The following is a 24,773-nucleotide window of genomic DNA, read 5'->3' as shown; positions in this document are numbered from 1 at the left end:
TTGTATATCCTCATCTTTTACTCTTTGTGGATGCAGTTCATAATTTCAAGGTCATGACATTGAAACCCTTATTGTCATGTTCCCAGAGTGAGAGATGATCTGGGAGTGATCATTATCACATTTCACCTTGGCAAAACAATTTTCAATTATGTAATGCCATAAATAGTTACGTTAAGCAACTGAATTTCCAGGCATTACCCATGAGACTTTCAATATGAGACTCACTAGAAGTAAGTGGTTAGTATCTATGCAGTGCGAGTTATGTATGTCTTTAACTATACTTTGAATTTTTTTTTAAGGTCATCAGATACTGTATAATATGGGTGCTATTTATGTGAACTTCACCTAATAACACCCAAAAGCATTTCATGAGGTTCCACAAATAAAATTAAAGCCAAGATGAAGTCAACCAATTTATATGTACCTACAGTAAGAATATAAGGAACAGGACAACGGTAGGACGTATGTTTCCTTTACCCAGCTCCACTATTCAACATGATCATGGCCGTATTTCTGATACAACTCCATGTCCTTTATACACGCATATTCCTTGATGATCCTACTGTCCTTGCAGACTATATTCCCATCTTCAACCTGCCCTTCATCTCCAAAACGCTTAAACAGATAGTAGCCTACAAAAATTATGTTCATCTTGCAACCATTACCTGCAACTCACGTCTGAATCACCTCCAATCAAATTTCCACATTTGATATGGTACCAAAACACCTGAGTGAAATTGCTCATGATATCCTGTGTAGCTGGATAATCTATCCCTCTATACCCTTCTCAACCTGTCTGTAGTCTTTGGCACTGCTGACCAAAGCAATCTCTCCAATGCCATTCCTTGTAAAACAGCTTAACCACTTCCATTCTTAAAAAACCTCTCACAGCCAGATTATCACTAGTAATAGCTTCTTTTCTCATCCACACTGTGACCTCTGATGATTCCCAAGTCGTTGCTGTCTACACTAGCATTTCTGTTGATTCTCTCAGTGTCTAAAAATCTGTTGATCTTAGCCTCATTGGCTGTCTTATGGGTTTAAAATGCAGTCCGATTCCCAGTTCTCAAACTGAAAATAAATAAATGCTTCTTTGTATAATTTTAAATAAATTTTCAACCAAGAGTTCTGCCTGTATGTACTAAATTAATTTTACTGGATTCCTTGTTATCCATACTTGAAACTTCTTTGCAAGATTTTAAATTTTAACTGAATGTTTACTCAGAATTTGAATTGAGAGAAAATAAATAATAATAATGATAGTTTAGAAAGTTCCCATAATGGATACTTAATTCAAAATGCCTATTTTATACCTTGGCGGCAAATCAAAAATCAACTCCAACATACTTATAGATCTCAATTCATCCAGTTATTAAAATTTGGATCAAATTTTGGACTTAAAGACATTTGGACAGGTACATAGGTGAGAAAGGTTTAGAGAGATATGGGTCAAAAGCAGGCAAGTGGGACTAGCTTAGGTGGGCATCTTGGATGGCATGGACCAAAGGGCCTGTTTCCATGCTGTATTACTCTATGACACTATGGATGTTAGATATTTTCTTTCCTTTGCTGGCTGATCCTGAGTTTCATATATATTAAGCTATTCTTTCTCATGCTCTTTATCAGATTCTGATGCTGTCTCCTGCCTGAGCAAGGACCTGGACCTGCTGCAATTCGTCTACTGCCAAAAGAGGTCTACAGCAGACCCAATCTCACTGGCTTTCCATTCTGCTTTGGAGCACCCAGATAACAGCAAAACATCATCAGGTTGCTGTTTATCGATTACAGCTTGGTATTCAACAACATCATCCCCTCAGTATTAATCAACAAACTTCAAAATCTGGACCTCTGGACCTCCTCCTATAACTGGATCCTCGACTTCCTTATCAGGAGACCACACTCAGTGAGGATCAGTAACAACATCATCCTCTCTGACACTCAACACAGGCGCACTTCAAGGATGTGTGCTTAGCCCACTGCTCTACTCTCTCTACACTCATGACTGTGTGGCTAAGCACAGCTCAAACACCATATATAAATTCACTGATGACACTATTATTGTAGGTAGAACCTCAGATGGTGACGAGGTGGCATACAGGAATGAGACACATCAACTGGTTGAGTGGTGTCGCAACAACAACCATAGAACCATTGAACCATACAGCACAAAACAGGCCCTTCAGCCCACCATGTTGTGCCATCCATCAAACCACCCTCACACTACCTAACCCCTTCCTCCCGCATATCCCCCCATCCCACACTCCTCCATATGCCTATCCAACAAGCTCTTGAACCTGTTCAATGTATCTGCCTCCACCACCACCCCAGGCAGTGCATTCCATGCACCAACCACTCTCTGGGTGAAAAACCTCCCCCTGACATCTCCCCTGAACATCCCACCCATAACCTTAAAGCCATGCCCTCTTGTCTTGAGCATTGGTGCCCTGGGAAGGAGGCGCTGACTGTCTACTCTATCTATTCCTCTCAGTATTTTATATACCTCTATCATGTCTCCTCTCATCCTCCTCCTTTCCAGTGAATAAAGCCCTAGCACCTTAAGCCTCTCCTCATATTCAATACTCTCTAATCCAGGCAGCATCCTGGTAAATCTCCCCTGCACCCTCTCCAACGCCTCCACATCCTTCCTATAATGAGGCGACCAGAACTGAACACAGTACTCTAAGTGTGGCCTAACTAGAGTTTTGTAAAGCTGCATCATCACCTCACAGCTCTTAAACTCAATCCCACGATTTATGAAAGCCAACATCCCATTGGCCTTCTTAACTGCTTTTTCCACCTGTGAGGCAATTTTCAATGAACTGTGAATATGAACCCCCAGATCCTTCTGCTCCTCCACACTGCCAAGTACCTTGCCATTTACCCAGTACTCTGCCCTGGAGTTTGTCCTTCCAAAGTGTACCACCTCACACTTCTCCGGATTGAACTCCATCTGCCACTTGTCAGCCCAGCTCTGCATCCTATCAATATCCCTCTGTAAGCTCCGACAGCCCTCCACACTATCCACAACACCGCCTATCTTAGTGTCGTCCGCAAACTTACTAACCCAGCCCTCCACCCCCTCATCTAAGTCATCTATAAATATCACAAAAAGTAGAGGTCCCAGAACTGATCCCTGCGGGACACCACTAGTCACTGCCTTCCAATCCGAGGGCACTCCTTCCACCACAACCTTCTGCTTTCTACATGCAAGCCAATTCCTAATCCACACAGCCAAGCTTCCTTGGATCCCTTGGCCTCTGACCTTCTGAAGAAGCCTACCATGAGGAACCTTATCAAACGCCTTACTAAAATCCAAAATCCATGTAAACCACATCCACCGCACTGCCCTCATCAATATTCCTGGTCACATCCTCAAAGAACTCTATCAGGCTTGTGAGGCAAGATCTTCCCTTCACAAAGCCATGCTGGCTGTCCCTAATCAGTCCATGATTCTCTAGGTGTTCATAAATCCTATCCCTTAGAATCCTTTCTAACAGCTTACCCACCACAGACGTGAGACTCACCGGTCTATAATTCCCTGGCCTATCCCTATTACCTTTTTTGAACAAGGGGACAACATTCGCAACCCTCCAATCCTCTGGCACCATCCCTGTGGACAACGAGGACTCAAAGATCCTTACCAGCAGTTCAACAATCTCCTCCCTAGCCTCTCGAAGCAGCCTGGGGAAAGTTCCGTCAGGCCCTGGAGATTTATCTGTCTTAATATTATTTAACAACTTCAACACATCCTCTCTCTTGATATCTACAACCTCAAGAACATTACCCCTACCAGCACTCCCTTCCACATCATCAAGACCCCTCTCCCTGGTGAATACCGAAGAGAAGTACTCATTGAGAACTTCTCCCACTTCTGCCACCTCCAGGCAAATTCTCCCACCTTTGTCCTTAATCGGACCTACCTTTACCCTAGCCATCCTCCTACCCTTCACGTACTTGAAAAAGGCCTTGGGATTTTCCTTAACCCTAATAGCCAAAGCCTTTTCCTGTCCCCTTCTAGCTCTCCTCAGCCCTTTCTTAAGTTCCTTCCTCGCTACCCTATATTCCTCACGGGCCCTGTCTGAACCTTGCTGCTTATACCTCACATATGCTACCTTCTTCTCCCTAACAAGTCGTTCCACCTCTCTCGTCACCCACGGTTCCTTCACCCTGCCATTCCTTCTCTGCCTCACTGGGACATATTTATCCCTAACATCCTGCATAAGATCCCTGAACATCGACCACATCTCCATGGTACATTTTCCTTCAAAAAGGACATCCCAATTTACACTCCCAAGTTCTCTCCTTATAGCCTCATAGTTCGCCCTTCCCCAGTTGAAAATCCTCTTGTCCTCTCTGCACCTGTCCCTGTCCATGACAATTTTAAAGGTTATGGAGCAATGGTCACTGTCCCCCAAATGCTCACCCACCAATAGATCCTTCACCTGTCCCGGTTCATTTCCTAAAACTAGATCTACCATGGCATTCCCTCCAGTCGGCTTGTCTACATACTGCGTCAGGAATCCCTCCTGGACACATTTAACAAATTCCGTCCCATCTAAACCTTTGGCACTAAGCAGGTTCCAGTCTATATTTGGGAAGTTGAAGTCTCCCATTATAACAACCCTGTTATTTTTGCTTCTCTCCAAACACTGCCTGCCAATCTGCTCCTCTATATCTCTACTGCTACCGGGGGGCCTATAGAATACTCCTAGTAGAGTAACTGCTCCTTTCTTGTTCCTTAATTCCACCCATACTGACTCCAGAGATGATCCTCCTACAACATCCATTTTATCCACAGCCGTAACAGTGTCTCTGGCCAGTATCGCCACCCCTCCTCCTCTTCTCCCCCCTTCCCTATCCCTCTTAAAACACCGAAAACCAGGAATATTCAATATCCACTCCTCTCCTGACGTCAGCCACGTCTCAGTAATAGCCACGATATTATAGTCCCCCATACTTATCCAAGCCCTCAGTTTATCTCCCTTATTCCTGACACTTCTTGCATTTAAGTAAACACACTTCAGTCCATCTACTTTACTACTTTTATAGTCTGTATTCTGCTTCTCCTTCCCCAAAGCCTCTCTACCTGTTTGATCTAACTTTTCCCCATTCCCTTCTTCCTCTGACCTACTCCTCTGGTTCCCTTCCCCCTCACAAACTAGTTTAAATGCTCCCGAAGCACCCTAGCAAATCTTGCCGCAAGGATATTGGCCCCCTTCTGGTTCGGGTGTAACCCGTCCTCTCTGTACAGGTCCCACCTTCCCGAGAAGAGATCCCAATGATCCAGAAATCTAAAACCCTCCCTCCTGCACCAGCTTCTCAGCCACGCATTTATCTGCCACCTCCTCCTATTCCTGCCTTCACTATCACGTGGCACTGGCAGCAATCCCGAGATTGCTACCCTTGAGGTCCTGTTCCTCAATTTTCTGCCTAGCTCCCTGAACTCACTCTTCAGGACCTCATCCCCCTTCCTACCTATATCGTTGGTGCCAATATGGACCACAACTTCTGGCTGCTCTCCCTCCCGCTCAAGAATCCTGTGGACCCGATCAGTGACATCCCGGACCCTGGCACCTGGGAGGCAACATACCATCCGGGATTCATGCTCACTGCCACAGAACCTCCTATCTGTTTCCCTGACTATCAAGTCCCCTATCACTACCACAACCTTGCACTCAATGTCAGCAAGACCAAGGAATTGATTGTGGACTTCAGGAAAGGGAAGTCGGTAGAACACAAACCAGTCCTCATTGAGGGGTCAGCAGTGGAAAGGACAAGCAGCTTCAAGTTCCTGGGTGTCAACATCTTGGAGGATCTATCATGGGCCCAAAACAGATCCTGGGAATGCCAGTGGCTCTACTTTGTAAGGAGTTTGAGGAGATTTGGTATGTCACCAAAGACTCTTGCAAATCTCTACAGATGTATGGTGGAGAGCATTCTGACTGGTTGCATCACAGCCTGGTATGGAAGCTCCAATGCAAAGGATCACAAGAGGCTGCAGAGGGTTGTAGACTCAGCCAGCTTCATCACGGGCACAACCCTCCCCACCATCAAGGACATCTTCAAGAGGCGGTGCCTCAAGAAGGCAGCATCCATCACTAAGGATCCTCACCATCCGGGACATGCCCTCTTCTCATTACTACCATCGGGGAGGAGGTACAGGAGCCTGAAGACCCACACTTGGCAATCTAGGAACATCTTCTTCCCCTCCACTATCAAATTTCTGAATGGTCCATGAACACTACCTCGTTATTCTTTTTTTTGCACTATTTATTTATTTTGTAATTTTTAGTAATTTTATGTCTTTGCACTGTACTGCTGCCACAAAACAACAAATTTCATGACATAAGTCAGTGATAATAAACCTGATTCTGATCCTGAATCTCTAGTTGTTCTCTGGGGTTCTGAGAAGTGAATTGACATACGCTGTTGAAATCACCAGGCAGTACAAGATTCCTTGGAATTCTTCAGAGGGATTAAAAGGTCATCAGGACAACAGGCTCTCAAAACGTTCCAAGAAAAAGGTGGGGGGGTGTAAGTTTAATAAAACTGATCACCAAAATGGCAGTGACATAAACCTAAACATAACTTTGAATATGACTATGACATTGACAATTGGAAGGAAAACTCACAGACAGTTGAGACACCTCCATAGGAGGTGACATTTATTAGAGTGAAAGAGGTATAAGAGTGAATGAAACTACCATATAAAAAACAATTGACATAAGAATGACAGAAAATAAAACAACAACTTACAGAAGACGCACTGTGGAAGATGTGCAAAGTGAGACCTGTGTAGGAATGCAAACAGTGGGAAATAGACAATTATAGAAAAAGAAGATAAAGTAAGTAAAAATATCAAATCAGTTATAGAAAGAGAAATTGGATGAACAGCTGAATGAAATACTGGGGGAGAGACAATGAGCACAGAAAGAAACTTGCAGGTGGAAAAGTAGATGATGCAAGTGTGTCAGAGAGAAAACTAAATAAAGGAGTAAAAAAGAATTGCAACAGGAAAAATATGTAGAAAATGAGACAAATGCTGTGCCTCTCCATGAGCCAACAGAATGAATTGGTGTATTGATGTGTTAGATGAATGATATCCATATGCAAAAAAAATTAAAATATCATGGAAATAAAAACACCTACCTCACATATAAGGAAATTGGGACAACAGTGTTCAGAATGATCACATATGACCAGAACATAAGAAATCCTGAGAAGGAAGAATTTGTAATGTCCACATCCCAAGGTAAGTAGACCTGAAAATAGTATCCCTTACGATATTCCCAGATACTATTTCCAATTGCCAGGACTGTACACATGGTCGCAAGGAAGCCAAAAATCTGCAAACAGAGAACAAAAATAATCAAAATATCAGTGTTATTTTGAAGACAGCATTAATCCTCCTGTTAGCTGTTTAATTGTCCATCACCATCCACGACAAATGTTGGAGGACTTTTAATAATGAACAACGTAGGCTTTGAGGTTCTGTCAAAAGACCCTTGCCATGTTGTTGCATGTATCATATGGGTCTTATAAACTATACCCACAGTGCACTGGCAGCAGAGGTAATGAATATTCCATCCAGAAGTACAGTGCTTCAATTAAGCAAATTATTATATTCTGGTTAGCACCAAGCCACTTGAGCATTGTTACAGTTGTATCCTTTCAAGTGAATGGTGTGAATTCTATCCCATTTCTAATTTGAGTCCTGGAATGGGGAAGCTTTGAAGGATGAGGAGATATTCATTATAGAACATTTGATCTCTACCCTCTATTCATAGCAACAGTTTTGGCATGGCTGATCCATTTGATGTCTAGGGGATCCCAAGGGTGCTGCTAGTGGTGAACAAGTACAATCCAAGGTCAAAAAGTGGCAATGAAGTTTTCACTTTTTCAGTATGATCATTATAGGGCACTTACAATGTATTAGCCTAAGCCTCATGTTATAGACACATAGACAATGTGTTTTGTTGGCCAGGATGGTTGTCATTACCAGTAAAATTATGAATACTACTCAATACCAGAGTTGTCAAATTTAATTACATCACCTTTGAGTGCATGCCACAAGAAATTTGAAATAATTAACTTAAATAATATCTGTTGCCATGTAAAAAATCTCATATTGCCATAATGCATAATCTAACTGTCCTTTTAATATTAAAATGGTTAATATTCTGAGCAACTATCTGGTGCAGTTCTTTCAAATATCTCATATCAATGACTACTCATACTATATGGGTTAGACCTCTACTTACCCACATCACAAGAACATTCATGAGGCGATCTATATTAGTTCGTTTAAAGGCTGACAATCCACTATTCTGCATCAATTTGGTGTCTTGTCCTTAAAATAAGAAGTGATCAGTTAGATGGTAAGGATACAGAAAAAAATATAGATCCTTGGTCTTATAAATGGAGCAGAGAAGCTGGGATAAACCTGCAAAATGATCCTTTGGGCTTAAACATGTCTTTAATCAGCTTTGCACACATTGTTCTACTCATTATTGTATGCTACTCATCAATTGATATTCTTTTCCCCCATCATACAACAACCTTAGAATTCTCTGCTCCCCAATATCTTTGTCTTAACATTTCTCTTTCTTGCTTCAAAAGGCTCCTCAACATGCTATTATTTAATTGTGCTTTTATCTCCAGGCCTTCTTTAGCTCATCTTCTCAATTCACAAGATTGGTTGACAAAATACTTCAAGTCACCATTTGCAAAGTATTAGAAAAATGAAAATTTTTGATCAATATTAAAAGTTTTAAGAACCACATCATTGATGTGAGAGCATCTGCTTTGGTGCCAGTGGCAATTGGCCTTTCACTTGCCACAGCACTCAGCATATCCTGAATAGAAAAGGCTATTAAGCTAACAACTTGCTTTTTTTCAGAATTCATTGAAATTGTTCTATTTCTTTTGATAACACCAATTGCTCCCCTTAGTAACTTCTATCCCAACCACCCTGAATAATTATATATTGCATAAATTTCAACCCACAACATCAAGAATAGACTAAGCATGGAAAAAAGGATTCTCCACACCAGCGTGTTCTGTGAATGTAAAAGATTTTCCAGAAATATTGAGGAAAGATCTGAAAATGTTAAATTTTAAAACACATACATTCCATCATTACCAAAGTCCAATCTGAATGCACAAAATCAAAGTAAAATACAGAAATCAGCAATAAAATGGGTATCACATTTGTAAAAGATGCATGAAAACACAGATCTGAGTCTCACTGACAAGGGAACCCAGATCTCACCTGCAAAATACCAAAAGGAATTGATGCCAAGTGGTCATCACAAAGCAGTTAATTGGTCAGGGCTTCAGGAAAATTAGTAGCCTCTGATGGTATGAAGAGCCATAGGTAAGAGATAAGTGGATAAATCAATGGGAGGTAAAGCCTGGCTAATAGCACTCTACAAAGGTTTGAATGACCACAATTTACCACAGAAAAGAAAAAGGAAGGTCATTCAGGAGTCTAGGAGTACACTGGTATGGACGAAGTTTTACCAGCAGATAAGCTAAAGAAGTAGTTACGGAGTTAGAAGTTAGGCAATTATAGTGATGACACAGGTATGTAGCCTGACCAGTGGTCAAAAATGAAACAAAGTTGTCTGAGACCTTTCTTGGGAGAGAGAGGGAGTCAGTGGCTCTGGTCTTCACAATGGCTAGTTGGAGGTATTTGTGCTTAACCTATTCCATACTCAGATTAACATTCTGTCAATTTGAAGACAGGAGAGAACTCAAGACAAGTTATGATGAGGTAGAGCTGGGTTTCATCAGCTTATACATGGAAACTGCTACTGTGATTTCAAATGTTGCCAAAGAGCCATGTGCACATGAAAAAAAGGGACTTAGGCAGATCCCCAAGGTTGACCAGAGATAATGGTGTGGGATCAGGAAGTGAATCCATTGCTGATGATTTTCTGGACAGATAAGAACAGATAGATTAGATTGAACCAGCTGTATGTGGTCCCATTCAGCTGGAGTAATGGGCTAAAATATATCAAATGGAAATCAAAATCAGTGTTTTGTGATGCATTTTCAATAAAATATACCAGCAATAATTACAATCTATTGACATACAGAATAACTTAGAGAAAGAAATGAAGGGATACAACCTTGAAGTGGGATACCATTTTCAGAAAGACTGCATTTGCATCTTCTGAGGCATGAACTGAGTTGGATAATTACACTGCGAATGAAGTAAATTCAGTACTCGTTGAGACGATGATGCACATGTAAACTGCATTCAAACAGGGCTTCAGCTTAGTAATGCTATAAAATGCATTACAGATATCAAGCTTTTATGTTAAGAGATGTAAAAAAATGAAAGCCAACAGTTAATGATGATCTTTAGCAAAAATATATTGTGCAGAATCAGGTTCAACGTTAGGAATAATTGTGAAGCTTTTCAGGGAAGATCAAAATCGAATACTTTGGAATGCTGCCTGAAATGAAATAGAATACAAAGACTTGAAAGATTGGATCCTTCTGCCAGAAATGTACAAGTGTCTAAACTTATGAAAAGATGGGTCAGAGTGAGATGGGTTCTAAAAAGATTGTGGGATCATAAACAAGGGACCAATGATAATGATATACACAAGACAGAACAGAGGGATGAAGAAGGTTATTTCCACGCCGAGTTATTAAGTTACCTGGAAAAAGTAATAAAGCCATGTTAATGTTTAAGATGAGACTGGAAAGGTGAAATAAAAAAATGGAGTTTACGGGATATGGGAACAAAGTCGGTCGAGTTTATTGTCATATGCAAAAGTATACGTATGCACAGGTGCAATGAAAAACTTACTTGCAGCAGCATCATAGGCACATAGCATCAGATAAGCAGCGTACACAAGACAAACATAAATTAGACATAAATTATACACAATTTCTACAAGAAAAAACACAATTAGAACAAAAAAAACAAAGTCCATTTTACTGCAAAGTGATCAGAGTGGTCATAGTGTTGCTAAACAGCAGTAGTGATTATTGCATCATTGAGAATAACAGTGATTATGTCTATTATTCTCATGGAAAATAAACAATGAAATAGAAATATTCAGCTGACTGGCCTGTTACCTTGTTATGACATCTAAATGTTTATAGCAGCATGATTGATATTTTATGATTTCTAAATTATGAAATGCCAAATTATGAATCTTCAAAGAAAGCAAATATTTCAATATATTCCAGCAAAATGTATGTCACATGAATTTGAATTTTGTATTTGCAATCACTGAACAATGTCAAAAGTAACCACATGATATTTCTAACAACACAAGTGCGAACTGTTAACACTTTAAACATTTGGTTCAATTATGCATATTTGAATGTTACCTACATTTGTTCACATTAACGTTATAGAGTTACTGGAGTCACACAGCACAGAAACAGGCATTTTGGTCCACCAAGACAACATTGACCATCAAGCACCCATTCACCCTGAAGCTACACTATTCCCATTTTATTCTCCCTACATTTCATCAACTCCCCCCAAGTTCTCCCACTCACCTGCACACTGGGCATAATTTACTGTGACAAATTAACTTACCTACCTTCTAGTCTTTGGGGCAATGTGCAAATTCCTGACAGCACCAAAAGTCAGGATTAAACTGGGTCACCGAAGATGTGAGTCAGCAGCTCCATTAGCTGCACCACTGTGCCAAATTGTGTATGATAATAAAAATGGCACACTTTATTCATTGGATTTTGAGTATCAGCAGGTCTTACAGACAAAAAATGATGAGCAAAGAGCTAATGCAAATCTACCAACTCATTATTGTTATCATGATCAAGCCATGAGGCCAATATTATTTGCTGGCTCTGTGCCGATTTGGAGAGAGGGGTGGGTATTGGATGATATCAGTTTAAACTGTCAGCGATCAAGGAAATGTTGTCAAAGGGATAAAAAGGCTGGTTAAAGTACAAATAAATTTTCTAGTATCTTAGATGTAGATCTGGAGGCCCTAATTCAGGCTGCTGATGAAAAGAGCAAAATCCTCTATCCTTTTCCCCCAACAACTTCATCTCCTCCCTAGGAAACCTCTGTTCTAACTGTGGAGGTGTCAAAGAAAGGTTGTACATATATCTGCAAACTAGAAAATTGTTCACATGAGTTTTGCCCAAATGTATATTTTCCCTCTGGAAAATAATATGCTGACCTCACAAGCAGGGGAGAGACACCATCTTGACTTGGAGAACAGCAGCACAATTTCTTCAGTATATCCTCTTCTGTTTCTAATTTTAACTTATACTTTCAACACAACAGCCAATCATTACTCTTTGTTCTTCTATCACACAAAAAGCAATCTTTTATCTCTATCTTTCAATTTATCTGCTGAAAATATTGACATTCCCATGCCAATTTAGAATAAGGAGGTTAGGTGAGGTGTCCTCAGGGAATTCATTGGCTTCAAGTGCGGAAGTTCTTAGACAAGGGGAAATAGGGCAACACAGATATGAATTTGGTGAAATCAAATAATAACTTTAATTCAGAGAAGCAGATTCAAATATCTGGACTACAGAGGTAGGTTGGTGGGCACAGTTCAAGAAATGCTAAGTGCATTGCACCCTACCAGTAAGCTACATGTTATGCCTTTACACAACACATGATCAGCCCCATGTGTATAACTCTGGCTGCCACCATTTTGAAACCTATGCCAACAACTTTGAAGAATGTTCATTCACACTGTTGCTTTGGAAGCTCAAACAATTTTTTGAAGGTTAAAGTTAACACACATTTGTTAACAGGAATAAGGACCATATTTATAGGCTATGATGATCACTTTTAATATTTCTGGGATTATTTGTGAATCCAAACTAATAAACCACAACACTGGATCCAGAACACCTCATTTTTTGCTCTAAAAATCTGTCACATGGTTGAATTTTTAGGCCATAGTCTTATTTATGTAAAGATTATGGAGTTATGAATTAATTTTATTCCAAACGTTTTGACTAATTAACTAGTTATTAGTAAATAATTAATAATGCTGTCTCTTATTTTGCCATTGAGAACCCGAGCAGAACTTAAACATTTTAGAAATAACTAATCCTAAGCTCCATAGGAGTCTACCATGTCTTTGTATGCAGAGATCATGATGATGGCGCATACAACCGCTGAAATGATAAACATAATAGATGTTACTAAATTGTAAGTTTGATCATACAAACTTATAACTGTTTTTGGAAGACATTGTCCTACTAGTTATTGCTACTGAATGTATCCTCTTGCTTTTCACCTACCTGCAAAGATAACAAGTCCATAACACCATTCCGTATTCCTCAGTGTACAGCCACGTAGTATTATCTTCTCATTGTCCAAAGAATACTTATTATCCTTGTAGGTAAGTGTTCCTCTAAACTTGTCCAACCTGTTATTGGGAGCTTCACATCTCACCTCACCTAGGATTTGTAAAGAAATAATGCTATTATGTGCTTGCTTATTAATTTCATGGTTACAATTAATATACAGTCTTGGGCCAGCTGAATAGAAGGACATAATAATCACAATATACCCCCACCAACAAAATTCAGGTGGCCATGTTGATTAGGAACTTATCTCCGTATCTCTACCATAACCTCAAGAACAGGGCAAATGGCAAGTACCTCAACTTTTGACCCTTTAAAGTCACTCCAAGTTAGCAATGTAAAGGAATAGTAAACTGTTATTTAGATGGGTGGAGCTGCAATACTATTTACATTCTGAGACAAAGCAGTTCACTTGCTAGGCAATACTATGACTGGAATCAATATCCACCTCTCTGCCACCAGAGAACTGTGGATACATTGTTCATTACCTACAGAATGTACTTTTGAAACTCCCCAGCCTTACTTTAGTAGTACTTCTTTGCTATATGACATCAAAGATAGGGATAAAACAGAAAATACTGGACAACAATGGAAACATGATACAAACATATGATTGAGATTCAGATTCAGTTTTAGAATGTCATCTATACCAGGGTGCAATGAAATTTCTTGCTTGTGTGAAGCTCAGAGGAAACAGTAAACAGTATACATGGTAAATAATAAATACAACAATAAACCCACCGACGAGCGCAAAACAGAACGGTGCAAGGATAGTAGTGCAATCTGAAACACTGCAAAGAGAAATGCTAATGTGACAATAACAGAATAACCGTGAGAGGTTGAACTAAAAGTCTGAGAAGGTGGAAGTATCTCTGGAAAGGGGATTTGAACAGGACACACCACCTAGGAATTCAGTCACGTGGCACTGATAAAGAGTCTTCAACCTAAAACGTTATCTCTGTTTCTCTTTCTATAGATGCTGCCTGATCTGGTGCATGTTTCCAGCATTTTCTGTTTGCTAGAAACAAATAAACTAATGTTCCCTGTCTCAAGTTATGATCTATTCATGGGTCCTTCTTTAAATCACACTATTGTGGTGTAAGCTGCAACATTTAAACCTGGTTGGGCTGAGAATAGCCAACAACAGGTGCACTTTGGAACCACATGAACCTTATTTCCCTCAGCAACATTTTGAATGAACTTTGCACAGGTTATTTCTAAACTGCAGGACAACCTAGAAGCCATCATAATCACATTCCACAACAGGACAATTTTCATGCTTGTTGCACTAAAACAAAATTGCCACACGACTTTAACAACATTTAAAAGGAACTTGGACAGGTATATGGATAGGAAAGATTCAGAGGGATATGGGCCAAGCATGGACAAATGGGAGTGGCTTAGGTGGGAATGTTGGTCGGCATGGACCACTTGGGCCAAAGGGCTTGTTTACGTGCTGTATGACTCTATGACATCTAGGTTGTGTACCCTGTTCCTTTACCTTCAAATATTTATATTATTTCTATTGTAATACTCCATTGAACATATTCCAGCAGTTTTTCATCTGATCTATGTCTGCCTGTGCATTTTACCACTCTTACCTTTATCATAAGGTCATGTGATTTCAATTTCATTAGATTCTGAATTCTATTTATTTATGATTCGTTTTATGCAACAAATGGCTATGTTACATTTATTGCTTTTAATCTTGCTTTCATATCCACTCTTGTTCAGCAGTGTGTTCCATTTAATCAGCAAAACTTAGCTGGAGTCTTGGAACAATTTATTCTTTCTCAATGCAAATTCACTATAACTCCCTAAATTAACTAGCCTGTTTACCAATGTAAAACTGTTAACTTGTACTTATTACATTATTCTACATGGTTCTACCCTATATAGCTTCTCTGGTAGATATCAGAGGTAGGTAGTAGGTCAGCTTACAGTAATAGCACTCACAAGGTTGTAAGAATCACTGCCTGCAATATTAATCATTGGAGTGTTTAACTGATTGATCTTATCTTTGGATTACTATTAAATATAAATGAACTGTTCAAAATTCCTAATTTTCTCGTAAATTTGATAGGATGAAATACCCTTGATAACTTTTACAATCCTCTGGTCAATAATTGTTATTATAACATTCACATAAAGGGTTATAAGCCTTTGTTTTTAATATCTATACTATATATTTTATAAGAAAACTAACATACCATCAAAATCAGCCAAAGCTTGGGTGTTCTCTCCCATGTCTGAAGTGACTGTTAATGCCTGCTTAACTTTCAGATTTGTTTCACTGGATTAAGAGAAAAAATACATTAACATTTAATGAATATTATAAAATAGCTCTCTGGAAGTATAAAGAGAATGGCAATACTTTACAATTCGACACTTTGTCAATGTACCGGAAACAGAAGGTCCGCAGCTTGTGAGAAACATGTGAGAAACAGTATGATGAACACAGTAAGCACTAAAATTAAATAAAATGGTTCACTTATCTACATTCCACAACACATTTACCTTCAACCCTCAGCCCTCTCACTTGGCCTTATCGAGCTTGCTCCATCACTCCTAAAGCTAATTTATCTTGCAGCTACACACAGTATGTTTATTCATATCCTCACATTGCCATCCGCCAAGGCAAAACTAACACTCACCCTCAATCTTATGCACTATCTGTTCAGCATATGCTGATATTTTCACTTATGGGTCTTTTCTTTTTCTCCTGCTGGAGAAGCAGAAAACACCAGGAAGAAACAGCTACCCAAAGTGCTCACAAGCCATCTTTCAGCTGACAGCAACAGAAGAGAAAGTATTGTTCATCAGTGGAATCTTGAGAGGCTTAATCAGGGGAGATGGAAGCCTCTCATCTATCTAGTGAAGGAATTAAATAGCAGATGGTCATGGGTTATACAACACTCACTCATGGTGGTCTGATGCCAGAAGGGTGATAATGATTACTTAAAGCATGCTTAACTTGACAGCTTAATTAATTTTTTAAATTATCTTCAAGAGTCTCACAGGGAGTGGTCCCAGAACAAATCTCCTAAACGGAGATCACCTCCTCCAAAGATATATCACCCCTTGCACCAGTTCAAATATTCACCCCTCAGTGAATCTAGCAAGGCCGAATGTTCAACTTTCATTTGACAACTCACATTCTACATGTGAGTAGGAGTAATATTGGAGGCTGCAGATTGCTCAAATCTCTGTATAGCAGGATGCAGATGCTGTAACTCAAGGGCCATCAATCTACAGGATGCTTCTGAAGATAAGGCAATAAATGTGCAATGCATCACCAAATTTTCCAGCCGGATTATGCATGTGTACAGAAAGATTACAGGTGCCAAATGTCCACCATAATTGCTTACATTTCAGCTTTGTTAGAACCTGGTGGTGATGAACTTGAAAGTAATGACCACCTAATTCAGCTGGCAAAATTTGCAATGTCTGGTTCACCTCCTGCAACACCAAAGCTTACTTTCTCTTTGTTTCGAAGCTTATTTTCTCTTTCTAAGAATTATGATTCAAGTATGGCCTCTTGTAAATTGCACCCCTTGACTGATCTCGAGGAACTGCTAGCCTGTGAGGAACAAACTATTCTTTTGAAACTCCTGGTGGTGCTTGTGTGAGTACTGTTGGATCTGTTCCTCATTGCTTTTGGTCATCATGATCCTTGTCCATGGCACTAGGTTTCAACATAAGCAGCATCCATACCACTCCAATAGGTCAAAGCTCCAAAGTCCAAACTTCTGAAGCTGTCAAAAAAAACTTCAAATTTGTCAAAGTAATCTATCAGTACATGTGATTTGAACAAAGATTTTCACTAAAGCAGACATGAAAGCAGTTGTGAGTTATCAATATTTATTGGCATATGTTCTTGTCATAAGTTTAGTTATGTCAAATGCTTCTGTATTCTTCACTTGCTTTCACAAGTGACTTCCAGGAACTCCACAGTTAGTAACAAAAGCTGTAAAACTATAGCTGCAACTGGGCTATTAAAATATTGAAATTGATAAGGCATCTGTGGAGAAGGGGCTGCCTACATGTACCTTAGCAATATGCAGCTAAACATTGGAAGTTAGCAGGTTGGAGCCAGGTTCTGATGCGCTGTTGATATCTGTGCATTTGCCCTTACCCACTTCCAAACCCATGTGCTCTGCACATTAACATTCACGTAAAAGCATTCAACTTGCCACTGACCAAATACAGTCATTCACCCATGCATAATTATTGTACTAATGTCCTTCAATCATAACTTGAAAAGTGGTCTGAAGTGACCTTTTGTATTCCCCTTCAGATTCATGTATCTCTGAAACTTATATACTGTATATGCACTAATCACCTTTAAAAAGTGGAGAGCTTTTGCAATTTCTTTATAATCCCAAACATGACCCAGTTGCTTATTGTTGTAATACTTTTTCTATGTTGAGACTCTCATATTTGAATATATTTCAGCTGCCAATTTTTCTGGCAATGGTGTTTCAAAACAAGATTCCTTCATTGCATGCTCCAACAATTAGATTATGTAAAATGCCATAAATGAGAGAGAAGGATAGATCTATGGAGCCCGGTGCATAGCTTGTGTACAACTTCCAGCACTCTCTGTACTTTCTGTTCACATTGGGCAGTAGTCTCCATTGCTGCCTCTTCTTTCCTCTGTGTCCTCATCAACCTCCTTATTATTCCCAGACATGTTGTTTGATCATATTGTATCTTTGGGAAAGGGACATTAGGATTAGGAATAGAAGAAATATACTGGAGCTGGTTCAAGATGCTGTGAAGTAAGGGTAGAGATCCACAAGCTTGACTAACAATCTGGAGACTGGAGTTAAATTCTCATCACAGCAGCTGTGTAATTTAAATTCAGTTAATAATCTTGAATTTGGGAAAAATAAACACAACTCACCTGACACATAAGATCATATAAACTACTGAATTGCTGTAAACCCAACTGGTCCATTGTTGTCCTTCAGAGCATGGAATCTGCTGTCCTGGCCTATATATCTCAAGACCCAGCAATGATCGACTTAAATGATGTAGTAAGCCACTCAAGGACAATTATGAATGGGACATAAATGCTGGACTTGCTAATGATGCGAGATCCTGAAGATGAACATGTTAAGAAGTAGATATGAAAATGTATGTGCTGGTAAAATGCAAGCAGGTAAAAGTTGGCAAACAGCCAGCAGCAAGTTCCAGTCCAATGCAAGACTCCATACTAGATGGGAAGTGAGTCAATAAATTAAAGGGAAAGCATAGTTGAAAGATAAGAGGATGAATTTTTTGTAAAATATTACCTATAGAAAATCTGGAAAACAGCGAAGAAGGACAATAAAACAAAATGTCTGCCAGGTATCCCAGCATCTGATGATAGGGAAATCACAATTTACGGTGTTTAGACTGGCTTGTTGTAAGCACACATTGCCTGGCACTTACGCAAGTGTTATTTTCCTAGAATGCTTTCCAGGTCTTGCTGCAACCTTCTAAACTGAAAGAAATACACCAATTGTTTTAGTTTTTCCTTCCTCTAGAGCAGAATTCAGCGTTTCAATGAATAAAATTATGTCCAAGAAACTTTTCACTTAAATTGCACAAACTATTTAGCAGAATAAGTCATTTTGAATGACATATCACCATACTGGAACACACTTTAACTCTGAAATTCACTTACCCATCAAGCTCAGCTGTCTCAATGTAAATCAAGCCATATGGTTCACTGCTTGATAACAGGAGCAAGTCTGCCTAAGTAGAAATAAATAGATTGATGAACCTATTATTAGTTGTATAATTAACCATGTATTAGTATAATTAGCTTTTATATATAATAAACTACAGAAACAAATAAAATATTATAACCAAATAAAGATATTTGCTCTTTATTTTCAGCTTTTCAGTTGTATTCTCTACTCTCTGGATAAATATTCTCTGATCATCATATATTAATTGATTCCAACACATCCTTGGTCTTGGTAGAGAAGGTCACCAGTAGCAAAAATGGCAGGACACAGGTGGAAGGGAAGGTATCCCAAGTTATGCAGCAGCAGTGGCAGAAACAGGAGAGCAGTAGAAAAGTTTAATGAACTGTCTAGGGATGCTAAGGTAAGACTGTTAATAACCACCTGACATCATCCTCCTGAAACCTTCTCTCCTATGACTACCAGCACTGTTCTCAACTCACTGCTAAACACTTCAGTCTACCTCCATCTGCAGAGAATACAACATTCTGCAGCTAATATCCTTATAATCACAACGTCACTATTCCCACAACCTGATGAACATGGAAAGGATAAGAGGGAAGAAGTCTTTCTTGGTGTCCAATGTTATCTGATGACTTGGTAGTGAATGTTGATACAAAACATGGAAGAGTGGTGTACTGTGGGGAGGATTGTCATAGTCTTCAATACAAAATAGGCTACTGGATTGGTCAGACATTTGGCAGATGAAATATAATGGAAAATAATTAAAGGTGGTGCGCAAGTTAAGATGGTGGCTAAAAAAAATACAGGATTCTTTGTTTTATAGATAGAGGCATAAGATGCAAGCAAGTATGATGAATCTTTGTAAGAAAATATTTTGTTACCTTTGAGTATTTTGTCAAGTTCTGGGTGATATGCTTCAGGAAATATGTGAAGGTGCAGAAGAGATTCGCTAGAATGACGCAAAGGACTTTAGTTGCGGAGATAGACTGGAGAAGCAAGTGTTATTCTCCTTTGACCAGAGACAATTATGTAGGGATCTGATAGATGTATTTAAACATATGGCGGGTCCAGCAAGTAGATGGAGAGAAACTATTTCGATTGGCGAATGGACAACAAAAATTACGTAACTGGGAATACCTAGATCAACAACAAGCAAGCAAACAAATTTGTTTTGTACTCTGAATATACGAACTTTTCCTTATTGTTGAACCCATATCACTTCAGCAGAATCTCGCCTCTTATTAATCTATTTTAGTGCACTTGTGCAGTTTTCCTGTAAAGAAGAAAGATGTAAATATGGTGTTTTTTTAAAGCCTCAATATCCAGAGCATTTTTTGTCAAATATGCATTTGTTGAAATGTAGTCACAGGTGCATTGTAGGAAGCGTGGCAGTCAATTTGCCTATATGAAAGATAAGTAGGCAGTTCAGTGCCTGCTGCAAGCAACTGTGATTTGTCAGGCACAAACTGTATGAGAGTTAAGATTCTCTAAGAAGAGTAGAAGATAACTAAGAGTACTGCAAAACACAAAGCAATTTGTTTTTATACTGCCTCACAGGAGCAAAGAAAATGTAGTACTGAGCCATGTGAGGAGGTGATCAGGTAGCTGATGATACATTTGGCCAAACAGATAAATTTTACTAGAGTGTGAGAGTGGTTTAAAGAGGTAATTTGAAATGTTAAAGCTTGGGAAGCTGAAGGCACAGTCATGCTGGTGGGGGTTGCAGATTTGTAAGACTAGAATTAGAGGAATACAGCTACCCTGGGGAAGTTGCAGAACTGGATGCCATTTAGAGTCAGACCCTGGTTACAGACCCTTCTGCCCAAGTCCATGCCAACCACAGTGCCCACCCAGCTAGTTCCAATTTCCTGCATTGGGCCCATATCCCTTCAAGCCCCACCCCTCCATGTACCTATCCAAGTGCTTCTTAAATGATACTATTGTATCTGCCTCAACCACTTCCTCTGGCAGCTCATTCCATATACTCACCACCCTCTGAGTGAAAAAGTTGCCCCTCAGGTCCCTTTTAAATCTTTTCCCTCTCACCCTAAAGCTATGCCCCCTAGTTTTGAACTCTCCTACTCCAGGGAAAGAACTGTTACCATTCACCTTATCTATGCCTCTCACCATTTTAAATATTTCTATAAGGTCCTCCCTCATTCTCCTACATTCCAAGGAATAAAGACCTAGTCTGGCCAACCTCTCCCTATAACTTAGGCCCTCCAGTCCTGGCAACATCCTCGTAAATCTTTTCTGCACTCTTTCCAGTTTAACCATGCCTTTCCTATAACAGGGTGACCAAAACTGTACACAGTACTCCAAGTGTGGCCTCACCAACAACTTATGCAACTGCAACATAATGTCCCAACTCCTATAATCAATGCCGATTGATGAAGGCCAGCATGCTAAGTGCCTACTTTACCACCCCGTCTACCTGTGACACTGCTTTCAACAAACTATGCACTTGTACTCCTAGGCCCCTCTGTTCCATTACACTCCCTAGTGCCCTACCATTCATAGTGTAAATCCAATGCTGGTTTGACTCTCCAAAATGCATCACCTCATACTTCTCTGTATTGAAATCTATTTTCCACTCCTCGAGATCCCCCTGTAATCTACGATAGCCTTCTTCACTATTGACAACACCTAATTTCATGTCATTCGCAAACTTAGTGATCAAGCCTTCTTCATTCGTATCCAAATCATTTATATAAATAATGAATAACAAGGGTCCCAACACTGATCCCTGTGGCATACCACCAGTCACCGGCCTCCATGTCGAGAAACAACCTTCAATGGCCAAACGATCCATTTTGCTTAAATGGAAGGATCCAATACCCCCTACTACTTTTCAATAGTTCGCTCAAACTATATCATGTTTAAACTTGGAAAAAATTAGGAGTGGTACTGTTGATCCTTCGCTTAAATTTGAAGATACTTGGAGTCCATTTATCCAATATTTTCACATGATATAGATCCCCTTTCAAAACTTTCTAATTTAAAGGAACGGAGTTGACGACATAATATTGCTCTGTTTTTACTGAGAAATTTCAGTCCAGTCTTTTTTTTTCTTTTTTTTTGTTCTTTTTTGAAATTCTTCTGTTTAGTTTGGTTTTATATATTGTTTATAATTTTTCTTATTGATTTGGGGATTTTTTTTCTTTCTTTTATATATATAAAATAAATCTTTTTCTTTCTTTTATATTATATTCATTTACTAAGAGATCGTGAGATCTACAGTTTTTTTATATTTTATTGTTCTTTATGATTATCTATGCTATTCTCCTGATCTCTTTGTATTACATGTACAAACATTGATGTTATATATTAATCTGTACTAATTTGAAAACTAATAAAAAGATTGAAAAAGAAAGAGAAACAACCTTCAACCTCCACCCTCTGCTTCCTAACTGCGAGCCGAGTTTTTGAATCCACCTAACAACTCCATAGGACCTAACCTTCCAGACCAGCCTACCATGTGGGGCCTTGTCGAAGCCCTTGCTAAAGTCCAAATAGACAATATCCACTGACCTACCCTTATCTACCTTTTTGGTTACCTCTTCAAAAAACTCAAAGATTCATCAAGCATGACTTTCCATGCACAAAGCCATGCTGACTCCTCCTAATCAGAGTCTGTCAATCCAAATGCTAGTAGATCCTGTCCTTCAGAATTTCCTCCAGTAACTTCCCCACTACTGATGTCAGGCTGACCAGCCTGTAGTTCCCTGGCTTGTCCTTGCTACCCTTCTTAAACAACAGAACGACATTAGCTAGTCTTCTGGAACTTCAGCAGTGACTGATAATGAAGCAAATATCCCCGCAAGGGCCTCCGCAATTTCTTCTCTAGCCTCCCAGGATGCAGTCAGTCAGGCTTTAGGGATTTATACACCTTAATGCGCAGTAAGGCTGCAAATACCTCCTCCCTGGTAATACGAACGTCCTCTAAAACATCTCCACTTGTTCCCCTTGCCTCTTGAGCAATCACGTTTTTTCTCCTCAGTAAACACCAAGGAGAAATATTAGTTAAAAATCCCACCCACCTCCTGTGGCTTGAGACATAGGCGGCCCTTCTGATCTCAAAAGAGATCTACTTTATCCCTAGCCACTCTTTTACTCTTAATATAGCTATAGACCCTCTTAGGATTTTCCTTAACCTTACCTGTCAGAGCCATCTCATTCCATTTCAGGGACAGGAAGACTGAGTTTATGGAAATATTTGAATATTATGATTGGAATATTGAAAAAAAGCAAAGTATTGATGGGTGAGGACAGCAGAGTTTTGAATGAGTATTTATGGCAATAAATCAGAAAGAATAAGAAATGGGCTGAAGGATGTAAAACAACCCATTGTAATTTCCTCACAAGACTCCCATTGCTTTGCAGTACTAATTTTGGGTGATGATGTAGGTTCTGAAAGTATTATTCCACTGGCGAAAGGAAGAATGGAATTTTAGTCAATACTTACGGTGACAAATTGATTATTCTCCATTTTAATTATATCTCCCACTTGAACGTACTTCCATTTTTCTCTTTGCAACCTACAAGAAAACAAAATAAGTGCCATTAGATGTCCAATGCAGAAAGACACATCACTGGAGTTTCAAAAGATTACTGGTGCTATTTTGTACTATGCATTATCCTATGTGATACACATGGGGATTGAAATTCAATGGCAAGAATTCAGTCCCCCAAAAAAAGAATGAACTAATTTATCTCCTATGATGTTACCACAAACAAAAAAATTGTTTTCATTTAACTGTCAATCTGCTATTTTCTTTTATTTTTTATGATTGTCTCTTAAGTGACAAAGTGAATTGCATGGAATTGTTATTTTAGGTGCCATGCAATCCAAGGTTAATTTTAACCAGACTAAAACTAAATTATGTTAGCAATTCTTTCCAGGTGCAATTATGCCAAATGCAAAATTAGACTGGACACTCCTATTCATGATTTTTTTTTAGATATCTTTACTAGTCACATGTACATCGAAACACACAGTGAAATACATCTTTTGTGCAGAGTGCTCTGGGGGCAGCCCGCAAGTGTCGCCATGCTTCCAGTGCCAACATAGCATACCCACAACTTCCTAACCCATACGTCTTTGGAATGTGGGAGGAAACCAGAGCACCCGGAGGAAACCCACGCAGACACGGGAAGAATGTACAAACTCTTTACAGACAGCAGCCGGAATTGAACCCGGGTCACTGGCGCTGTAATAGCGTTACACTAACCACTACACTACCATGCCTGCCCTATCAATGTTCAATGTTAACATGCCTGATCATGCAGAATCAGGTTGCACCTGATAATGTCAATCATTATACGACGCAAGATTCGGCTCGTAACCATATAAATTGAAGCTCAAAAGTCCACACACTGACTGCAGTAGAACAGTCTGGGAAAATATTCAATGCATCAGGCTCCTGTTTCATTTTACACAAAGTTCAACAGGACATTCTGCTGACATTGCAACATTTTACAAGGTATCTCCAATGCTCACTGTGGCCTACTCATTCACAATCCAATGTGCTCAGTCTGTGCTCATAAGAACATTCCTTGTATAAAATGCAACTAAGAGAAAATAATCTTATGCTTTATTTTAATGATCATCCTGCCAGTCGCACATTTGTGTGCTAAATGTAGCAGACAACCTCATTGTGTATCTTAGACTTTCCTATTGTTTTCTCCTTTGTCAATATTACTACATATTTCCAATAATTCTATGTAGCTCATAGTTCTTTCACCGAT

The 24,773-nt window shown here is 39.4% G+C and overlaps 1 protein-coding gene across 1 annotated transcript in view; it reads right to left on the bottom strand.

The window, feature by feature from the left end:
- LOC127580699 (phospholipid-transporting ATPase ID-like) overlaps nt 1–24,773 on the bottom strand; it is a 150,176-nt gene that overhangs the window by 60,304 nt on the left and 65,099 nt on the right. The window contains 6 exon segments of the mRNA XM_052034465.1: nt 7,150–7,346; nt 8,262–8,350; nt 13,261–13,419; nt 15,537–15,619; nt 18,998–19,068; nt 23,491–23,563. Of these exon segments, the coding sequence (XP_051890425.1) occupies nt 7,150–7,346; nt 8,262–8,350; nt 13,261–13,419; nt 15,537–15,619; nt 18,998–19,068; nt 23,491–23,563 (672 nt within the window).

The sequence above is a fragment of the Pristis pectinata genome, chromosome 2 (genome assembly GCF_009764475.1).
Source record: "Pristis pectinata isolate sPriPec2 chromosome 2, sPriPec2.1.pri, whole genome shotgun sequence".
Classification (NCBI taxonomy): Eukaryota; Metazoa; Chordata; class Chondrichthyes; order Rhinopristiformes; family Pristidae; genus Pristis; species Pristis pectinata.
Note: the sequence above shows the minus strand (reverse complement) of the source record. Positions and strands in the feature narration are given on the sequence as shown.